The sequence below is a fragment of the Mustelus asterias genome, chromosome 17, assembly GCF_964213995.1.
Source record: "Mustelus asterias chromosome 17, sMusAst1.hap1.1, whole genome shotgun sequence".
NCBI lineage: Eukaryota > Metazoa > Chordata > Chondrichthyes > Carcharhiniformes > Triakidae > Mustelus > Mustelus asterias.
In genome coordinates, this window is record NC_135817.1 from 71,951,629 (window position 1) to 71,971,715 (window position 20,087).

Here is a 20,087-nt window from a genome sequence, read left to right on the forward strand (position 1 = left end):
TGCATTACATTTCCCCCATCCTCAAGGCTGAAACATTGTCGTCATGATAGCTTTAGTGTGTAATATTTTGCCACAAACTGAAACTTTCCTGAACAGGAAAATTTTAAATTGAGGAAATTCAAAATAGCTTGAACATTTACTAATTCATGGAACATCCTGGAGACATGGACTTCATTTATAACAGGCGTGGAGTGGAGGGCTCTGTAAAAACAAGTACAAGATAACTTCGGTTATGGTTTAACATTTGAAGAAACCACAGGCATGCACACATGAATTCACAATTTGCCGATCTGATGCAAGTGTTTAAAAAAACCTCAAAACCCAAGTTCAGAATGAAAACCCAAAGCCTGAGAGGGTCTATATTAGTCAATTTAATTTGTTTTGGTTAGACAAGGCAGTTCTGTGGTTTAAATTATGGTTAAGCACTTGAATACCCAATTCATACCAAAACTGGTCCAACAAGTCAACTATAGGCTAGCAACAGTACAACTGAAGCACTGAAATGTACCAAATATCAAATTTCGCAATTCTATGACAACTTGGAATAAATACAAAAAAAAGCACAGCTTTTTACACATTCCACTGGTAGGTTCAAGTGATTCTTTTCCCTGATAAATGGTTAATTGGTCACAATTTCATGAGGTGTGGCCTCCTTGAAGGAAATGCAATGGGTCAAATTAAAAAGTTTCCAGAACAAGTTTGTGAACTAACTCTCGAGAATAAGTGCCTCTATCCTTTTGATTTGTGTAATAGCTTGGAATTTAAACATTGTAGCCACCTTATTTAAATCAGCCAAACATAGAAAGAAATAAAAGTGTACAATGCAAAAGCATGATACAAGTGTGTGCAATTATCTTTAGGACGTGAGACAAACTGAAAATATTAGTGAACACCTTTGTGTACAAGATATAAATGACAGTGGGATATTTAAGTGTCATTAGGAGCTAAATTAAGACCATGCTCAGAAGTTCCTGGTGACAAGGAAATGAGAAATCTAGAAAAAACCTGGTTCAAGTGTGAAAAACATTAGTAAATTCTAAAAGATAAACAAAGGTTAGAGATATTTCAGGTGTCACTTTCTCAATGTATCTATTACCTCGCGACTCTAAAAGCAGAACACCATTCTGGCATTTAGCAACTCAGCATCCCCCCCCCATTGTCAAACAGCCACTCTGAACAACTGACTGCAGACCGGTTTTTAGTATTAAATTTCATTAACAAAATGGAGCAGTTTGGAAATATCGGAAATCCCCAAAAATTACAGGTTACACATCATGAGATGGTGAAAAGCATTTCCGAATTTGAACGGTTGAAGAAAGGTCCACTTTGTTCCCACACCATCCCCACAGTCAACAGGTAAAATCTTAGAACATGCCTTTTTTGTCAGCTGTTTAGGTTGGTGAAAGCAATTGAGATTAAATATTTGAAACGTGATGTTATGACATAGCCATTGAGTCGTTAAACACAAAAGCAAGCATCCTACTTGGACAATGATGCTTCAGAAAATGGCAGTTTAAGGTTCAGTTTTGGAGTCTATAGTCCATTTGTTCTGGTGCTTGCCACCACAGGATGGTGTTTCACATGATCTGTCGATGCATGCCATAGCCAGTCATGCCAGACTGGGAGGCACCCTTGTTACTTCCCATCTGTAGGCCTATAACACTTTGCCCCTTTCGTAGTTGTTCTTCAGAAAATTCTCGCTTGTTACCCTGAGCTTTCCTATTAGAAGCAAGAAGTGATTATTACTTCATGTCGCAGGGAAAATCTTCCAGATTTAGATCATTATGGAACAGTCATTTCCTCAATGAGTTTTAATATTCAGATCCAATGTGAAATAATATTTGTTAATATTGTAAGAAAAAACAAACTGATTTCACTAATTTAAGCAAAATTTGAGGGATGGCTAAATCAGCTTAGATTTAAAGGGATGGATAACACCAAAATACTTACCGATGAAACCAACTGGGGTCTCCACGATAATATCCATCATCTTTAGTAACTGCTACACTACCCAAAGCCGTTAGAGTCCTTTGAACTGCAGCCAAATCCTTTCCTATATCAAAAAAGGATTTTTGTTCATTTTTCAGGCATTGAACTTCTGAAGACTTGAAACCATAAAACACAAGTGGCAGAGCTTCAGAACATATTTAAATTGATCAGCAAAATGGCAATTTATGCAAGTCTAATTATTACTGCACTAATGTAGTAATTCTACATTCTATCCATTTCTGGCAAGTTTAGAGTAGCTTCCAAAAATCTTAATTCACGCACGCACAACGGAATTCAAATTCTACATGGCCAAGGGATATAAATTTAGCATGTTGTTTGGTCAATCAATCTGCATCAAAATAAACAAACTACAAAATACTATTGAAACAATTTAAAGATCTAGCAAAGGACACAAGTTGTTTGTGTACATTTTGAATGTCTATTGAGAGCTTCAAATAGTCATCTCATTTCTCAAGCACCTGCACACGTTCTCTTCTCTTCAGGTTGAAGAACTTAAAGTTTAAAAAAAGCGAATAAAAGTTGATTATCTTTAAATTCCTTTATGGGACGTGGGCATTGTTGGCTAGGCCAGCAGTTATTGCCCTTCGGAAGTGGTGATCTGCCTTCTTGAACTACTGCAATCCTGGAGGTGTAGGTACACCCGGTGCTGTTAGGGAGGGAGTTCCAGGATTCTGACCCAGCGATCATGAAAGGACTGCAATATACTTCAAAGACAGGACGGTGAGTGATTTGGAAGGAACCTCCAGATATCTATTGTTCATGTCCTTTTAGATGGTAGTGGATTTGGAAAGTGCTGCCTAAGGAACCTTGGCGAGTCCCTAGAGTGCATCTTGTAGATGGTACACAGCTGCCATTGCTCAGTGGTAGAGGCATTGAATGTTTATGGGAGTAGCATATCAAGTGGGCTGGATGGTGTTGAGTCGAGCTTAGAGTGTTGTTGGAGCTGCGCTCATGCAGGCAAGTGGAGAGATGGACAGGCTCTAGGAGAGCAGGTGGCGAGTTATTCAACCACAGGATTCCGAACCTTTGACCTGCTCTGATTGGTGTCCATTGAGTATTGACTAAAAATTGCTTTGACATATTTCTAGAACTATGAAAAGCCATTAAAAAGATGCCAACATCACACTTAGTCTTTCCCCTTGAAGGAAAAAGAATATTCAAATATACCTACCCAAGTCAATTCTGGTTTCTTCCCCAAAGATGATAAATCCACTGCCATCAAGTCAAAAACTAATGCCATTAAAAGTCAGAGTGAAGTATTAATGATTACCTTCCCACAAGTCCACAGTCTGGAAGATATCCATTGTTGCAACCCCATAAGCTTCAGTAGCATTTAGAAACTGAGAGATTTGTTCCATCTGTTTAAAGGCCATTTTGGATTCCTGGATTTTTTTAATTGGCTCCTGGTCTTTTGGATAAAGACTGTTTATAACTCTACAAAGTAGCTAAGGAGGAAAAAAAAACACATTACATCCAAACTGAACTTTCAATGAACATAATGTTAACCAAATAGTATACTTTTATTCATTAGCAATGGAAAATGCTATTAACATTTCCATGGATTAATCAGGATTATATTTGGGAACAATTAGCTCCTTTCAAATAAAATTGAAACTTTCACAGGAGTAAATGCAACTGCATGAAATGCCCAAAGAATTGGAAAATGATATCTACTGCATGCAAAACTGGTGTTTCCTTTCACATTTGCAAAACACAAGAAATACATACCTTTACAGCAAAATCAGCCAAAGCACATACAGTATATTAGGTGGTACTTGTAATAATCTGCTGAGTATAGTTCTATAGGTCTTAAGGTATGTAAGCATTAGCCATATACACCTCGGCACTTTTTCCATGCTCGCTTCTACGCACAACTCTGTCCAACACTCTCCTGACCCCTAGGTGTGGGCCATGTGTCTTACATCACTACAGGCAATACTGTTTTCAGTGCCAGACCCTTCTTCTATACCTTCCAAGTCTTTATCCAACATATTTACAAGCTATCCCAGTTTACATGGGGTGTGTGTCATTATTAGTACCCCATTCTCAGTCTCTGGAGCTTACATGGAGGTCTTAGAAATCCTTCCAGATTTTGTTTTTATGACAGCTGGGAGGAGTGGTAGGCTCAGTCACTGTTGACTAGATTGTTCGGGCTTTTTTTGTAAAAAAAAAAGCCTTTTCTTTTCCCTTCTTTGGTATTGAAATAATCGGTGTCAATTCCCCAATTATAGAGACAAATGGTTTATCCTGTCCTTTACAGGGTGAATTAATTCTGGGCTCCATAATGTTTTCTCCTTTTCCTGCTACTCTTTTGCAGCATCATTTGTGGCACTGGCTCAGGGTTTCAACATCTGCTCTGCGTCTTGCTATTAATTTTTTTTTTTTAAATTGGCTCCTGGTCATCTTTCAGTCTGGCATTGGAGTGTATTGTTCAGCTTAGTTTTATCATGGCCCGAAGCAATGTATCCAAGGAATCCATTTCTCCAGAGTCCCCAGTTTTGTTATTGACCTGGGCCTTGGACAAGTCAAAACTGATCTGAAAGAGTGGATTTCTGATCCATGGTTAAAATTGCACGTTCAGCTTTAAGAGATTTCTGAAAATCCAAGGAGATGCTGCCCTATGCTTCCACACCAAGGGTTTTCCCTCATGCTTGCTGATCTTTGTGGGCTCCTGCAGTAATGGTTCAATCATTTTAACAATGGCTGCCTGGATCAACAGGTTAGAGTCTTCATGACTTTTTGGAAAAATAGAAAGGAGAATGAGTTGTGTAGCTTTGTTAGTAAAAGGAAGTAATCAGTGATACTGGCACAGGAGATCATGGCATGGAATCGGTTTTAGAAAGAAATAAAATAGCAAGGGAAAGACGACCCAGGTGGGAATAATCGATAGGTCCCCCAAGTGAGGAAATACTGGGGCGTTGTAAGAAAATTACAATAACCATGGGTGATTTTAATATGCATATAGACTGGATTAATCAAATTGGCAAGGATGGCCTCAAGGAAGAGTTCATAGATTGTATTAAAGATTGCTTCTAGGAACAATAGGTTGTCAAACCAGCCAGGGAGCAGGATACTTTGGATTTAGTATGGTGGAAGAGTGATCATAGCACGATTGAATGTCAAATTCCATTTGAGGGCAGCAAACTGAAACCCAACACAAAAAAAAAAGTGTTCTGGTGTTAAACCAAGGTAATTATGTAGACATGAGGACAGATGGGCAGAAAGATCAAAAAGGTAGGACAATTGATGAACAATGGCAGACATTTGAAATAGTCCATTCCTCCCAACTAAAGTGTGTGCGTGCACGTGTGTAAATATATCTGTAGCTAAACAAGGAGGTTAAAAGAAAAGAAAAGCAAAATAAGGCGTACTACGTTGCAAAGGTAAGTGGCAGGCTGGAGGATTGGGAAACATGACCAAAGGGTTACTAAGAAAGTAACAAAGATAAATTCTGAAAGAAATCTAGCACAATACAAATAGATAAGTATAAAAAGGAGTTGAAGTCAATTGTTAATCCATTGGACGACAAGGCTAATTATGGGGAACAGCAAATCAATAGTGCCTCGGTTTACACGGCAGAGGACACTAGAACCATCCCAATAGCAACAGGTAATGCAGAGGCTGTTGAAAAGGAGGAATTTAAAACATCTCTAGGAGAAAAAGTACTGAGAAAAGTATTGGGACTAAAGGCAGACAAGTCCCCTGGCCTGATGGCCTACATCCTAGGATCTTAAAAGAAGTGGCAGGAGAGATTACAGAGGCATTGGTTGTAATATTCCAAAATTGACTGGATTCCAGTGGATTGGAAAAAATAGGGAGAAAGGCAGAAAGTTGGACCTATAGACCAGTTAGTTTAATGTCTGTTGTTGGGAAATTGTTTGGTCCATTATTTAGTAGTAACAGGATGCTTGGAATCCAAGTCAGCATGGTTTTATAAAGGGTAAATCATTTTTGAAGAATTCGAGCAAATTAGTCAAACATGTAACAGGCAAAGTGGATAATGGGGATTCTGTAGACAAATAGTGGAGGTGATTCTCCCAAAAAAAAATTCTAAGTGTTGATTCGCATAAAAACTGCAGCAAGTGTAGCTGATTTTTTTTTTCAGTGGGGAGTTTCAAAATGAATCTCCCACACTCTGCAGAGTGCACTAGCATAAATCAGTCAGCAAGGCCTATTCCCACTGGAGGCACCGGCAGCATAGTGCTAAGTGGGCCACCGTGCATGCGCTGATGTCAGCCACACTGCTGGCCTCCCGATCACAGGGAGGGGGGGGGGGGGGGGGGGGGGGGGGGCGGGGTGGGGGGGGAAGAGGCTAGCAGGCCAAGAGACCTCAAGTCCCAGGACTGCTAATGAGCTGCAAATCATTTAAATTGCAATCTACATAAATTATTCAATTCTGTGCAGATTTCTGGACGTGGCATCTAGGAGGAAGCACACTAAATGGCCTCCACTTAAGTCTCCTGGCCCACTGTACTACTAAAGCAGCACAGTGGGCTGGGAGAATCACAGTGTATTCAGGAGGGGGGGGGGGTAAATAAATTAGCTGAATAGAGGATTGGCTAAAATGGAATGGGTATAAATGGGTCTTTTGCTGGTTGGCAAGCTGCAATTAGTGGTGTGCTAGAGGGTTCAGTTCTTAAGCCCCAACTATTGACAATCTACATTAATGACTAAAATGCAGGGATAGAATGTACTAAAGCCAAATTTGCAGATGACACTAAAATAGGTGGGAAAACTAGTTGTAATAAATTGATATGGATAGGTTAGGTAAGTAGGCCAAAGTTTGGTAGATGGGAAGCTGTTGTAACTGTATAGGGCGTTAGTGAGACTGGAGTACTGCGCAGTTTTGGTCGAGGAAGGACATAAAATGCATTAGCAGTTCAGAGAAGGTTCACGAGATTGACTCCAGGGATGAAGGACTTGTGTTAGAGAGTGAACAGTTTAGGCCTGTACTAGCTAGAATTTAGAAGAACGAGAGGAGATCTATTGGAGGTATACAAGATGCTAAAGGGGATGGACACAGCAGATAATTCCCATTGGACATTCTAAAGGCGATTGTTTTAGGCTAAGGGGTGGCACATTTAAAACAGGAAAAGGGTCATGAATCTGTGGAATTCTGTTACCCTAGAGTGCAGTGAAAGATATACTGGTTAGGTGCATTGACCCAAGCAGACACTGGACTGTGGCAACCTGGGGAGTTTCAGTGGCTTCATTGCAGTGTTAATGTAAGCCTTACTTGTGACTAATAAATAAACTTTACAGTGGACACAATGAGATAAATACATTTTTAAATAAAGTAGTAGGGTAAAGGGTTATGGGGAGTGGGCATGAAGGTGAAGATGAAGCTGAGATAAGCCATGATTGTATTGAATGGCAGAGCAGATTGAGGGGCTGAATTGCCTACTCCCAATTCATATATTGTATATTGTTTTATTGGGACATTTATTTTCTTAGCCATAAGATTCTAACGGGCTTTGAACTTTCTTTGAACACATGTTTAATCTCAATTTTGTCTATTTTAAAGCAAACATTTTTGGCCTGTAACCAGATCCTACCATCAACCTGGGGGCCTGGCAAGCAGAAGGTGTACAACATCTTCCCTTTTACTTCCCATCTGAGTACCATCCAAGGCACCAAACATTTTCCAGATGAAAAGAGCAATTTGCGCACACATTTCAATTTAGTATATTTTAGTCACTGCTCAATGTGGTGCTTTGTACGATAACACCCCATGTCCTATGGGGATCAGATCCTTAGGAACACCACCACCTGCAAGCTCCAAGTCACCCACCATCCTGACTTGGAACTGTATAGTCATATCTTCATGTCACTAGAACTCTCTTTAAAAAAAAAAAGACTTACATACAGGGCCAGTACAACCACTAGGTAGTTGCTGAGAGCAACAAAATACTGAATCAATATTTACTAAAATAAACAGACAGGCTTCAGACAGTGAGAATGAATAGTCCAGATACACTTCTCCATATAATTGACATACATATTGCAGTCTTTCCCAAAATTTCACATTACAAAATGGACTGTTGTTTAATGGTTAAATACTATTATTAACTGTGCAAATTGTGAAAATCTAGTAATTGTTACAGGTACAGTATTACATGTGCAATCATATATTCTCCTTTCCCCATGTTAAATAAATCTCGTTAGAATAATTTTGTTGTAATGCACAAAGTTGTTGGGGGTAGTTAACAAGCTTGATGCTTTGCCTAGGGTGCCTAATACTCTTGCATCAGCCCATGTACCTACATCATGCAGGCTGCAGCAGGTTCAAGGCAAGTCCCCACCAACTTTAATGGCCAGATGAGCAACAGATGCTGGCCCAGCCAGTAATGCTCTTACACCGGGAACAAATGAAAAAAAATCCAGTACTAAAGGCAGTGCTGGATTTAGGCATAAGCTAAAGAAGCTACAGCTTAGGGCCTCACAATCTCAGGTTTACAAAGAACATTTAAGAGCGGATACCAGAAAAGAAGCACCAGCTTGAAGAGCAACTCAAAAAATTACCAAAAGTTGACAGTTACTTTACTCCAGAAACAGATAAGGATCCACAAACCCAAGGTGATCAGCAAAGTCCAAAACAACCACAGCCTAGTGCTTCTGCTACTGAGACAGAGTCTGGAATCTCAGCGGAGGAAAACATTGGAAGTGATGCAAATGTGAGCATTGCAGAGCTGACACCCACAGTTGAAACAAATTGTGGCGACCCAAGGTCCTGTTTTGGTACGCACCTTTGGTGAGACCTTTTGGTGTAACTTTTTAAACAAGGGGCCTCCAAGCTTTATATAACTTAGGGCCTCACCAAGTCTAAATCCGGCACTGACTAAAGGAATGCCATGCTATTGGGTTTGCTATCTTTCAGAGGAGAAATCAAAAGTAAACTCTAGTCGGTTTTACCAGATAGATGCAAACAATCCATGGGATTAATTTGAAGAGCAGCATAGTTCTCCCTGGTGTCCAGCCAACATATATCCCTCACAAATCACAGGTTTGATCATTATCACATTGCTATTTAATGGAATAGTTTGTTTCCTACCATTACAACAATGGCTTGGTTGTAAGGCATTTGGGACATAAAGTTTCTACAGAAGCTAAGCACTCACCAGTAACTCAATATTTGTACCTTTCATTATCCAACTAATTGAGGAGCCACCAGAACTACAACTGCATTATATAACTTCAAGTCAACTTTGAATCATGCATTAGGTTTTTATTTAAAATATTCCATGGGATGTGGGTGTTGCTGGCTGGCCAGCCAGCAATTATTGCCCATCCCTATTTGCCCAAGGGCAGTTGAGAATCAACCACATTGCTGTGGCTCTGGAGTCACAGGTAGGCCAGACCAGGCAAGGACAGATTTCCTTCCCAAAAAAAGTACATTAGTGAACCATTTGGGTTTTTCCTGACAATGCTTTCATGGTCATCAATAGATTCTCAATTCCAAATATTTTTAATAAATTCAAATTCCACCATCTGCTGTGGCAGGGTTTGAACCCAAATCCCCAAAACATTTGCTGGAGTTTCTGGATTAATAATCCAGCAATAATACCACTAGGCCATCACCTCTTCAAGTTTAAAGCTGTCACCAAAGAGGTAATTCCAGTTCTGATGAAGGGTCTACATGACCTATTCTACAGTGCTGACTGGCTCAAGGAATATTTCCAGCTTTTTGTTCTCTCAAGAATTAAAATGAGAATCATAGAATCCCTACAGTACAGAAAGAGGCCATTCGGCCCATTGAGTCTGCAGCAACCACAATCCCACCCAGGCCCTACCCCCATATCCACCCACTAATCCCTCTAACCTACGCATCTCAGGACACTAAGGGCAATTTTTTTTTTTTAAGCATGGCCAATCAACCTAACCCACACATCTTTGGACTGTGGGAGGAAACCCATGCAGACACGAGGAGAATGTGCAAACTCCACACAGACAGTGATCCAAGCCAGGAATCGAACCCAGGTCCTTGGAGCTGTGAAGCAGCAGTGCTAACCACTGTGCTACCATGCACAGTGAATAGAATAGAAGATAATAGTCACATTTTCAAAGAACTCCACCAGGCTCGTAAGGTACGATATAATGGCATCATATCCAAACTCAATTCAGTCTAACTCGCATCCAGGGAAATGGAAACATTGCATTTCCTTGGGTTAGCTAGGAGGAACTGAGGCTAAAATATATTACTTCCAGCAAACAGAAGCACAGACTGGGATTGAAAATTTCCACTTTTACATAACCTGCATAGCAGGTTTCAAATCTTCCAAGGCATCCCTCATGAACTGCACAACCATGCAGTTTACCCACAGCAAGGTCCTAGAAATCAAAACTACTAACAATTTCAAGAGAAAAAACCAGTCTAGATTAAATGGTCCTGTGCTCAGAATCCGACTGCTACAACTGGCCACTCAAATTGGAAAAACTGAAGAGACATTAGCAAGCTGCAATAGTAGAAGTGTTTTTAAAGTGCCAATTTTTCCACACTTCTACACCACCTTTCAAAATTCTCTCCTTCGGGCATTAGAATATTTCACATACAATACAAGCCAAACAGCAAATGTCAATCATCTGAGTAGCGGAAGCAATTAGCTCAGCAGATTCCCGTAAGCAATTAGAATAAAACCATTGGCCAAATGGTAAAAGGTTTTTCAGTCTGTTAAAATTATATTCCATAATGTTTGTGAAACTAAACACAAAAGCAATAGGCTTATTTCACTGTAGTTACAGCACTTACCTTCATATACATGTCAAAAAAGAGGAGATCACCCCAAAATGGAAGGACAGACACTTAAAAGTATGGTCATTATTAGGCATAATTCCCTGATAATGGAGGCCCTCATTTTAACTAAATCACATCTTCAGTATTTTCTACAAACTGGTATTCTTGACCACTTCCTCAGAATTTGGTTAATTAGGAATGAGTTAAAATATACTTACTGCGCCATTCATCAACCATTTCTGAAAGTGGACTTTTCCAGAATCTGGACGATTTACATTTCCACCACACTGCGCAATAATCCAATCCACTAATCGTTCTTCCAATTCAGCAGCATATTTCTGCTCAATTTTTTGCTCAACCTCTCTACTCAAGCCATAGCTTGGTCCTCTATTGGCCATTTTTGAAACCTAGAAATACAAACATACAATATAAATTTAAAATGAAACTGCTCACACCATACCTGCATCATGTAGATGTAGAAGTATGGTGTGGAATACAAATTGCAGTGCCACAGTAACCTGGAAATTTAAATCCCCTTCCAGCCCACATAGCTCAGTCAGAGTCAGATCACTGCAATCAAGCTTCTAGACACTGATCAAAAGCAGAAACCAAGGTCAGTGTACAATTTAGATTGAGCCTTATTTGCCATATTAGTGCTAATGCTTGTACCTACTACAGCAATCATCCAGCATTAAAAACTCCTTCATATAAAATGAACCATTTCCATCATTTTGGAAATTTAGCCAATTTAAAACAGCAATTTCCCCATAAACATTAATCTAGACACAGCATTCATCAATAGAGCACAATTTCAGGTCTTGCAGGCAGAATGGAACAGCTGACCAGACCTCATATTTCTTGGATTATATTATGAACGAGGGGCAGGCCATTCAGCCCCTCGAGCCTGCTCTGCCACTTATGGTCATGACAGATGTGTGATAGTAACCTCAAATCAGTACTACCCCTGTTCCTGATAACCCATCACCCCTTGCTTACCAAGAATCAATTCACCTCTGCCTTAAATATTCAAAGACTGCTTTCACCATCTTTTCAAGAAGAATTCCACAGACTTAAAAAAATTGCCTAATCTCCATCTTAAATGGGCAACTCATTTTTAGACAGTAATCCTAGTTCTAGATTCTCCCACAAGAGAAAACATCTTCCCCACATCAAGACCTCTCAGGATCTTATGTTTCAATCAAGTCATCTCTTACATTTAAACTCCAGTGGATACAAGCCTAGCCTGCACAACCTTTCCTCAAAATCAACCCACCCATTCCAGATATCAGTCTGGTAAAGCCTTTCTACACTACTTCCAACATGTCTACATTTTTCCTTAAATATGGTGATCAATACAAAAATGTGGTATCACTACTGCCCTGTGCAACTGAAGCCTAACCTTCCTACTTTTGTATTCAATTCTAATGGCTGTGCCTGTATACTCACCTTTTGTGATTCAGTTAATGGCATAAATATGCATAGCTACAGCTTCAATTTGCTTCTGACTCATCACAAATCCACTGCAATAAATGAGATTAATAGCATTGCACCAAAAACACTGGAGAAAAATAGAGACACAAGTCTGCAGATGGAAATGCAAGTATTGGATAGTTGACTGCAGTGGGCAACATTTTTAAAATTCTCTTTACACTGAATGTGGGTATTTCTGTCTAGTCCAGTATTTATTGCCCACGCCCAATTTCCCTAGAGGTGGTGATGAACTGCCTCCTTGAACTGCAGTCCATTTGGTTCAAGAACAGCCACAGTGCTGTTAGGGAAGGAATTCCAGGATTTTTACCCAATAACAGTGAAGGAACAGTAATACATTCCAAGTCAGGATGGTGTGGGGTTTGGGGGGAGGAACTTGCAGGTGGTAGCGTTCATGTGGCTGCTGTTCCTTCTAGGAGGTAGAGGTTTCAAAAGATGCTGTAAAAGCAGCCATGATGAGCTGCTGCAGTGCATTTTGTGGATGGTACATACTGCTTCTATCGTGCATCAGTGGCAGAGTGAGTAAAAGTTGAAGGTGGCGGATGGGGTGACAAGAGACTGTTTTGTCTGGAATGGCATCAAGCTGCTTGCGTAGGTGGAGCTGTGCTCACCCAGGCAAGTGGATAGTATTCCACCACACTCCAAACTTGTGCCATGTAGATGGTGGACAGGCTTTGGGGAATTACTCTCCACAGAATTCCCAGCTTCTGATTTTATAGTTATTATATTTATATGGCTGGTCTAGTTCAGTCTCTAAATCAATGGTAACCCCAAGAATGTTGATAAGTGGGGAATGGTAATGCCATTGAATGTTATGATTCAGCAGATGGCAATTGCCTTGCAAACCAAATCGCAAAGAAAAAAAAACTTGGGCTACTTATCACAACTCTTTTGTACTTTGACCACAAAAGGATATGCTTACTGAATTCAGGAGCCATAAATTCCAGTCATGTTTTCAGGATTTTCAACAAGAAAAGCAAATTTAAGCACACAAGATTACATTTACATAGTTAAAATTAGTTTTACAGAATAATCTCCCAAAAAGACTTCCTACTTGGTTAGATTAAGTAAACACACCAATAAGCAACAACCCCTAATGTTTAACTATAACAATTTCAGTATTGCCACAAGGCGAATCCACTGTTGCTGTGGGAAAGGTACATTACAGGACTTCTTACCATCTCCCAGTGTTTTGGAATTCAAGAAACCTTAAAATGAAACCCTGCTTTCTGAAAACAGAGACTTTTCTTGGCTGTAATGCTGCTTTACTCTGCCACTTTAATCCTTTTGCCTCTTGTTTGATTCCATTGCCCTTAACCCACTTTTTGAAACTTAACCTCCCAGTATAAAAATCTTCCACGTTCTCCCAAAAATTTAAGCTTAAAATATTTTACTTCCCTTTGACATTTAACTGAAAAACAGCAATTCCTTCCTTATCTTGTAATGCAAATTTCTCCACTGCTTATTGATGTGCATGCCATTAACAGTCTTTGATGTCCTAAAACTTGCAACCAAACTATTTTTTGTTTAAGTGTAATTAGTTTTACGCAAACATACATGATATCCACAAGCCTGCTTAATAAAACAAACGCCCAAAATATTTATCAAGTTTAATCAGAATATCAAGTAGATGGTTGGGTTCTCGCTTATTGAAGATGGTCATTTCACCACACAGCAGCCCAAACTTGAATGTTGTCCAGGTCTGTCTGCAAAAGGACATGGACTGTTTCAGTCTGAGACAGCGAGTGGTGAACATGAAGATATTCACCAATGATGGCACAGTGAACAACCCCACTTCTGACATGATGGAAGGAAGGTCACTGAAGCGGCTAGCTGTTTGGGGGCATAAGATACTATGCTGAGGCACTGCTGCAGTGATGTCCTGGAACAAAGGTGGATTGACCTCCAACATCCATCTTCCTTTCTACTATGGATGACTCCAGTTTTGGTAGGGCTCCTTGATGCCACACCTAGTCAAATGCTGCCTAGATGTAGAATGTAGGCACTCACCTCCCCTCGAGTTCAGCTTACATCCATATTTGGACCCAAAGCCATATTGAGGTCAGGAGCTGAGTGGCCCTTCAGAACCTAAACTGAGCAATGAACAGGTGATCGCTAAGTACCACTTGCTAGCATCATTGATTATCCCATCCATCATATTATGGATGATCCAAAAGTAGACTGATAAATAGCTTGATGAGGCAGTTAGTTAGCCAGGCTGGATTTACCCTGCTTTTTGTGGACAAGACATACCGGCATAAGTTTGCACATTGCCAGGTAGATGCTAGTGTTGAAGCTGTACTGGAACAGCTAGTTTTTGAGCACAAACCTTCAGTACTATTGTTGGAAAGCTGTCAGGGCCCATTGCCTTTGTAGTATGCAGTGCCTTCAGCCATTTCTTGATATCACATGGAGTGAATTGAAATGGCTAAAGGCTGACATCTGATCCTGGGGACCTCAGGAAGCAATTGAGATGGATCAGCCACCCAGCACTTCTGGCTGCAAATGCTTCAGCCTCATCAATTGTGCTGGGTGCCCAATCACTAAAGGATGAGGATATTTGTAGAGTGTATTCCCCCAGTTGTTTAGTTGTCCAACACCATTCACAATTGATGTGGCAGGACTGCCGAGCTTAGATCTGACCTGTTTTTGTGGGAAATCACAGCTCTGTCTTTCACATGCTGCATTCACCATTTTGCTCGCAGGTAGTCCTGTGTTCATAGCTTCACATAACAGAACAGCTCAGTAGTCAGTGAAGAAAGATTCTGACAAAAGGCCATCAACCCGAAACATCTTTCTCCACAGAAGATGCCATGCATACATCCAACCTTATTTTCTGCTTTTATTTTAAAAGTAATGAGGTGCTGGATATGCAGGAACCAAAGAATGGACTACATACAGAGACAGGAGGCTTCAAATCAGTGCAGCAAGAAAAAGCTGAGGGGTGCAGAGTCGTACAGCACAAACAGGCCCTTTGGTCCATTCTGACCATGCTGCCCTCCCAGCCAGTCCCAATTGCCAGCGTTTGGCCCCATAGCCCTCTAATCCTTTCCCCATCCATGGACTTATCCAAATGCTTTTTAAATGTTGCTATTGTACCTGCCTCAACCACTTTCTCTGGCAGCTCATTCCATACATGCACCACTCTTGCATAAAGTTGCCCCTCAAGTCCCTTTCACTTTAAACCTATGCCCTCTTTAGTTTTCAATTCCCCATTCCTGGGAAAAAGACTGTTCATCTTATCTATGCCCCTCATTCTCCTACATTTGAAGGGATAAAGTCCTAGTCCAGCCTAGCTAACTTTTGCCTATATCTCAGGCCCACTAGTCCTGGCAACGTCCTCGTAAATCTTCTTTGCACTCTTTCCAGCATCTTACCTATAAAGGAGGGTGACCAAAACCATTCTCAAGTGCGGCCTCACCAATTTATACAACTGCAACATAATGTCCCAAATCATACTCAATGCCCTGATTGATGAAGCCTGTGTGCTAAACACCCTCTTCACCACTCCATCTACCTGTGGTGCCACTTTTAACCAACTGTGTACTTGTACTTTTAGGTTCCTCAATACTCCCCAGGGCCGACCATTCACTGTACAAGTCCTACCCTGGTTTGACTTTCCAAAATGCAACACCTCACTTAACGGTATGAAATCCATTTGCCAATCCTTGGCCCACTTCCCTAACTGATGATCCCCTCCTCTATAACAGGGAAGATCTAAAACAAAAACAGAATATCCAAGGCTGCAAAGTAAATGGAAAACATTTTAAAAAGGCGAATTATTACTGAGCCTAAAGATGAATTGTGAATAGAAAGTGGCAGGTTACAGCAAAATTAATATACTTGCATCCCATACCAAATACAGACCAAACCATTAGAGACTAGACACTTCTGAAATGACTCCCCAACAAATTAATGGTAAACTAACCCAAAGTTTTCTTTTTGCCCAATGAGATATATTATCAGCTCTTTGGATTTAAATCAGGAATCACTTTCTCCCTCCAAACAACAGCAGAAATTTGGAACATGTTCCCAGAAAGGATGCCGGATCAATTGAAATTTCAGATTTAACTGAGCAGATGTATGCCCGGCAAGGGTACCGAGGGATTTGGAGCAAAAAAAAATCAAGTAAATGGGGTTGCAGGATAGATCAGCTGTGATCTAATGATGGAACAGGCTCAAGGGGGCAAAATGAAACATTGGCCTATTTATGTTCCTATTTCAACCTTTAACAATGACTACAGGAGGGCGAAAATCAACTACCATAGGATTGGGGCAATTCTCAAAATGCAGTTATCAATTTAGCTTCAATTGCTGCAAGTCATTTTCCAAAACCCAATACAATCACAAGAGTAAATCAATGGTTATCTTTGCGGAATTTCATCTAGCATTGTATTGCAAGGTTACTGGATTCCGAATCGATTTTGCCCTCATCAACACTATCTCAATTATTCAAAAGCCAAAAAACAACTGAGTCAGCGATTTGCCAAGAGAAATTGAATTGTAATAATTAGGCTATGCCTTGTGGACACAAGGGATTTGATGGTTAGATCAATACTTTCACTGGTCGAATTGAACATTCAGTACAAGCTGCTAAATATTCAATATTGACTGGATTCACTATTGAACAGAATACATTTACTCATTTTGGGAACTGCAAGCAAAAGATAATTCAATGCAGTTAAATGAGATCTGGCTGACTGCTGCAAAACCTCCAGTTAATAATTGTAGTCCAGGCCTTCAAATGGTCACACTGAACCTTAAAATGAACACTTAAATTCTCATTTTAAAGACAACTGTGTTGGCGCAAGTATTACTTCATTTCTAACTTTGTACTGATTTAAAATATTCTTATATTGAAACAAAAGCTGGAATTCAGCACCAAGAAGTTTCAAATAAACCAACAGAAATAGGCCATTCACCCCCATGAGCTTATTCTGCAGTTTAAAGTGGATGGTGATCTGTACTTTAATCTATGGATCTTCAATTTTAAATGGCCAAGCACAGCACAGCCCTTTGAGAGAAAGCAAGTTCCAGAGGTCCACCAGCCATTGTTTCTAATCAAATCATTCGGTCTCAGACAGGCATTCTATTTTTACCCCTCAGTTTTTGAACTGATATGCATGCAAAGTTTGTTTCAGATTCAATTTGCATTTTTTTTTTAAAAAACCACAAATTTGTGGTGCTGTCACTTCCCTGTTAAGCATACAAATATACCAAAGTAGTTAAAGTTAATAGGGTGACAGAACTTATGTTTAAAACTGATTTTCCTTTCTCTTCAATCCTCTCAAAAAAAGAACAGGGATACTGAATGCACAGTCAAATTAAATTAGGATACAAACTCAATACAAGGACATAAATAAAAGTGGGTCAGATATTGAAACATTTTAGGTTTATCAGTTGTGTTCAATGCTTTGCTTTTTAGGCCATTTACACAGTTATCGCCCAAATGATTCACCTGATCATGCCAGTTGCTCCGTTTTAATTTTAGTCTATTACAATGCAGTCAAGTTTGTGCAATTAGAAGATAATTAACCAGTAGAAAACCACTTAACCACTTCTCACTCAAAACACCAAAGACTCCCAGCTTCTTCACATATTGCCATCTGCTCTCCTGCCATTATCAAAGTCTGCTTCCAACCATTGACAAATTACCACCAATATTTATAGATTACAGGGCAAGGGAAGAACGTGATTTACACACACACACACACAAAAGGAAAGACTAATATTTCTAATGTTTCTTCCAATCACAACCTTTAAGTTTTTGAAACAAGATCAATGTTACAAGTATACTTTCTACAACAGCAATATTTCACTTAAAACTGAATAAACCTACAGTGTATTTGATTTGTGTAACTCTAAGTTAGAGAATAAAACTCCAGAATTTGTCAGCGTCATTAAAATCGAACATTAGATACAACGTCTGAAAAAAAAAATCAGTTAATAAAGGATAGACGACCTGACCTTCTCAAATAATTAACTGAACGATGCTGAAGACAGCTGCATATGAACGTTCTGGTACAGTATCTCCGCAGGACTTTTCGTATAATTAATACTCCCCACAATTACAACCACATAATACATACCTTGCTAAGAAGTCATTAGCTTGCCTTGGGCTATTATATTTAAAAGCATCCCCCCTCCCTTATGATTTTTTTCTCATTCCAAGTGCGTTTTTATTACTCTTTCTCTATATTGTGCTTGCAGTTCATGTAACTAACCTGAAATGGAGGCGTCCACAGGGATGCTAACAAGAAGACGGAGGTAAGACCGACACCTCGAGTCAGGTCGGAAGAAGAGCGAACTCCTCAGAACAGCTCAGAGAAGGATATTTGTGAAGGACAGATTATGACTAACCACACCCAAGGGGCTCATTGATGGGGAGGAGGAGGAGGGGGGGGGGGGGGTTGTTCAGTTTCAGGCTAACGATGTAATGCACACGGTTCCAGTTGCAGCATACAGCTGATGCAGCTCTTTTCCGGTTGTCTGTGTCTGACTCCACGGCTGGACATCATTGAAGTCATCATCAGCATGAGTTTTTTTTAAAAATCAATAAAGGCAAAAACGCATAAAGAAATCTGAATCAGATTTTATCGGCACACCACACCGTGGAGAATTATTTAAGATCGATAATTATTCATTCAGAAACACCATCAGGGAGTGGGATTTTTAATTACACTGTTTACAATTCACAGTGAACCTAATTAGCATTTCAAATATTGCGCCTCGGGCCATGAATTGTTCTCAATGTGACCCTCATTAATCTAAATTGTCGATAAACTGAGATTCTTTCCATTTCAGATAAAGGTCGATTATGACAGGGGAATACTGAGAACGCACTATGGGAAATGACCAGCTTAGGCCAGGCTGTAAAACAAAAATCAGGGAGGGGGAGTTGTGGGTAGCTACAATTTCTGTTAGTACACCTATCTGTTTGCTAGGTTTGGAAGCAGATCTGAGGATGTGTCAGAAGGAGATGTGCTTACAAGTGAGATAGTCTCGGAATCGGAGGGCAGATTTTTACTAGTAAGGTGGGGTTGGGATGGATTTTTGATTTGCTTTATTATTGTCGCATATTAGCATACAGTGAAAAGTATTGTTTCTTGCGCGCTATACAGACAAAACCATTCATAGAGAAGGAAACCAGAGAGTGCAGAATGTAATGTTACAGTCATAGCTAGGGTGTAGAGAAAGATCAACTTAATGCGAGGTAGGCACATTCAAAGGACTGATGGCCGCAGGGAAGAAGCTGTTCTTGAATCGGTTGGTACGTGACCTCAGACTTTTGTATCTTTTTCCCGACAGAAGAAGGTGTGTGGGGTCCTTAATTATGCTGGCTGCTTTGCTGACACAATGGGAAGGGTAGACAGAGTCAATGAATGGGAGGCTGGTTTGCGTAATGGATTGGGCTACATTCATGACCTTTTGTACTGTCTTGCAGTCTTGGGCAGAGCAGGAGCCAAATAAAGTACCAACATGCTAGGAGCCCACTTGCCTGCCCTGCTGCCAGTCTCTCTGCCATGAGTGGTTCAGGTTCATTAAAATTCTGCCATTGGAATCATTTAGTGTAAAAGGAGGCCATTTGGCCCACTCTGCCTGTGATGGCTCTTTGAATAAATAGTCCTTGCTATTTATCCTATTCACGTATAAGCTTCCATGCAGCACCTCACCCAGCTACTGATGTCTACAACACAACATTCTTTGGGTGCACACAAACTAAGAGACAAAGAAAGGAGGGCAGCCCTCTAAAAGGGGACTGCCTAAAAGGAAAAATAAAGCATAAAGGAAACTTAAAACATTAAACCTAAAGGCATTGCTAATGCACCACAATCCCTGCGGCACCCAATAAGCATGG

General features: G+C 40.2%; 1 protein-coding gene across 1 annotated transcript; it reads right to left on the reverse strand.

Moving 5' to 3' along the window:
• Nucleotides 1-353: 353 nt before the first annotated feature.
• On the reverse strand, nucleotides 354-18,720 carry tagln3b (transgelin 3b). Its single transcript, XM_078232053.1, has 5 exons — nucleotides 18,454-18,720; nucleotides 10,960-11,148; nucleotides 3,281-3,455; nucleotides 1,951-2,053; nucleotides 354-1,719 (listed from the first exon to the last, which is right to left on the reverse strand). The coding sequence occupies exons 2-5, from the start codon at nucleotides 11,137-11,139 to the stop codon at nucleotides 1,578-1,580; spliced, it is 600 nt and encodes a 199-aa protein (XP_078088179.1). The 5' UTR covers nucleotides 11,140-11,148; nucleotides 18,454-18,720; the 3' UTR covers nucleotides 354-1,577.
• Between the last annotated feature and the right edge of the window lie 1,367 nt (nucleotides 18,721-20,087).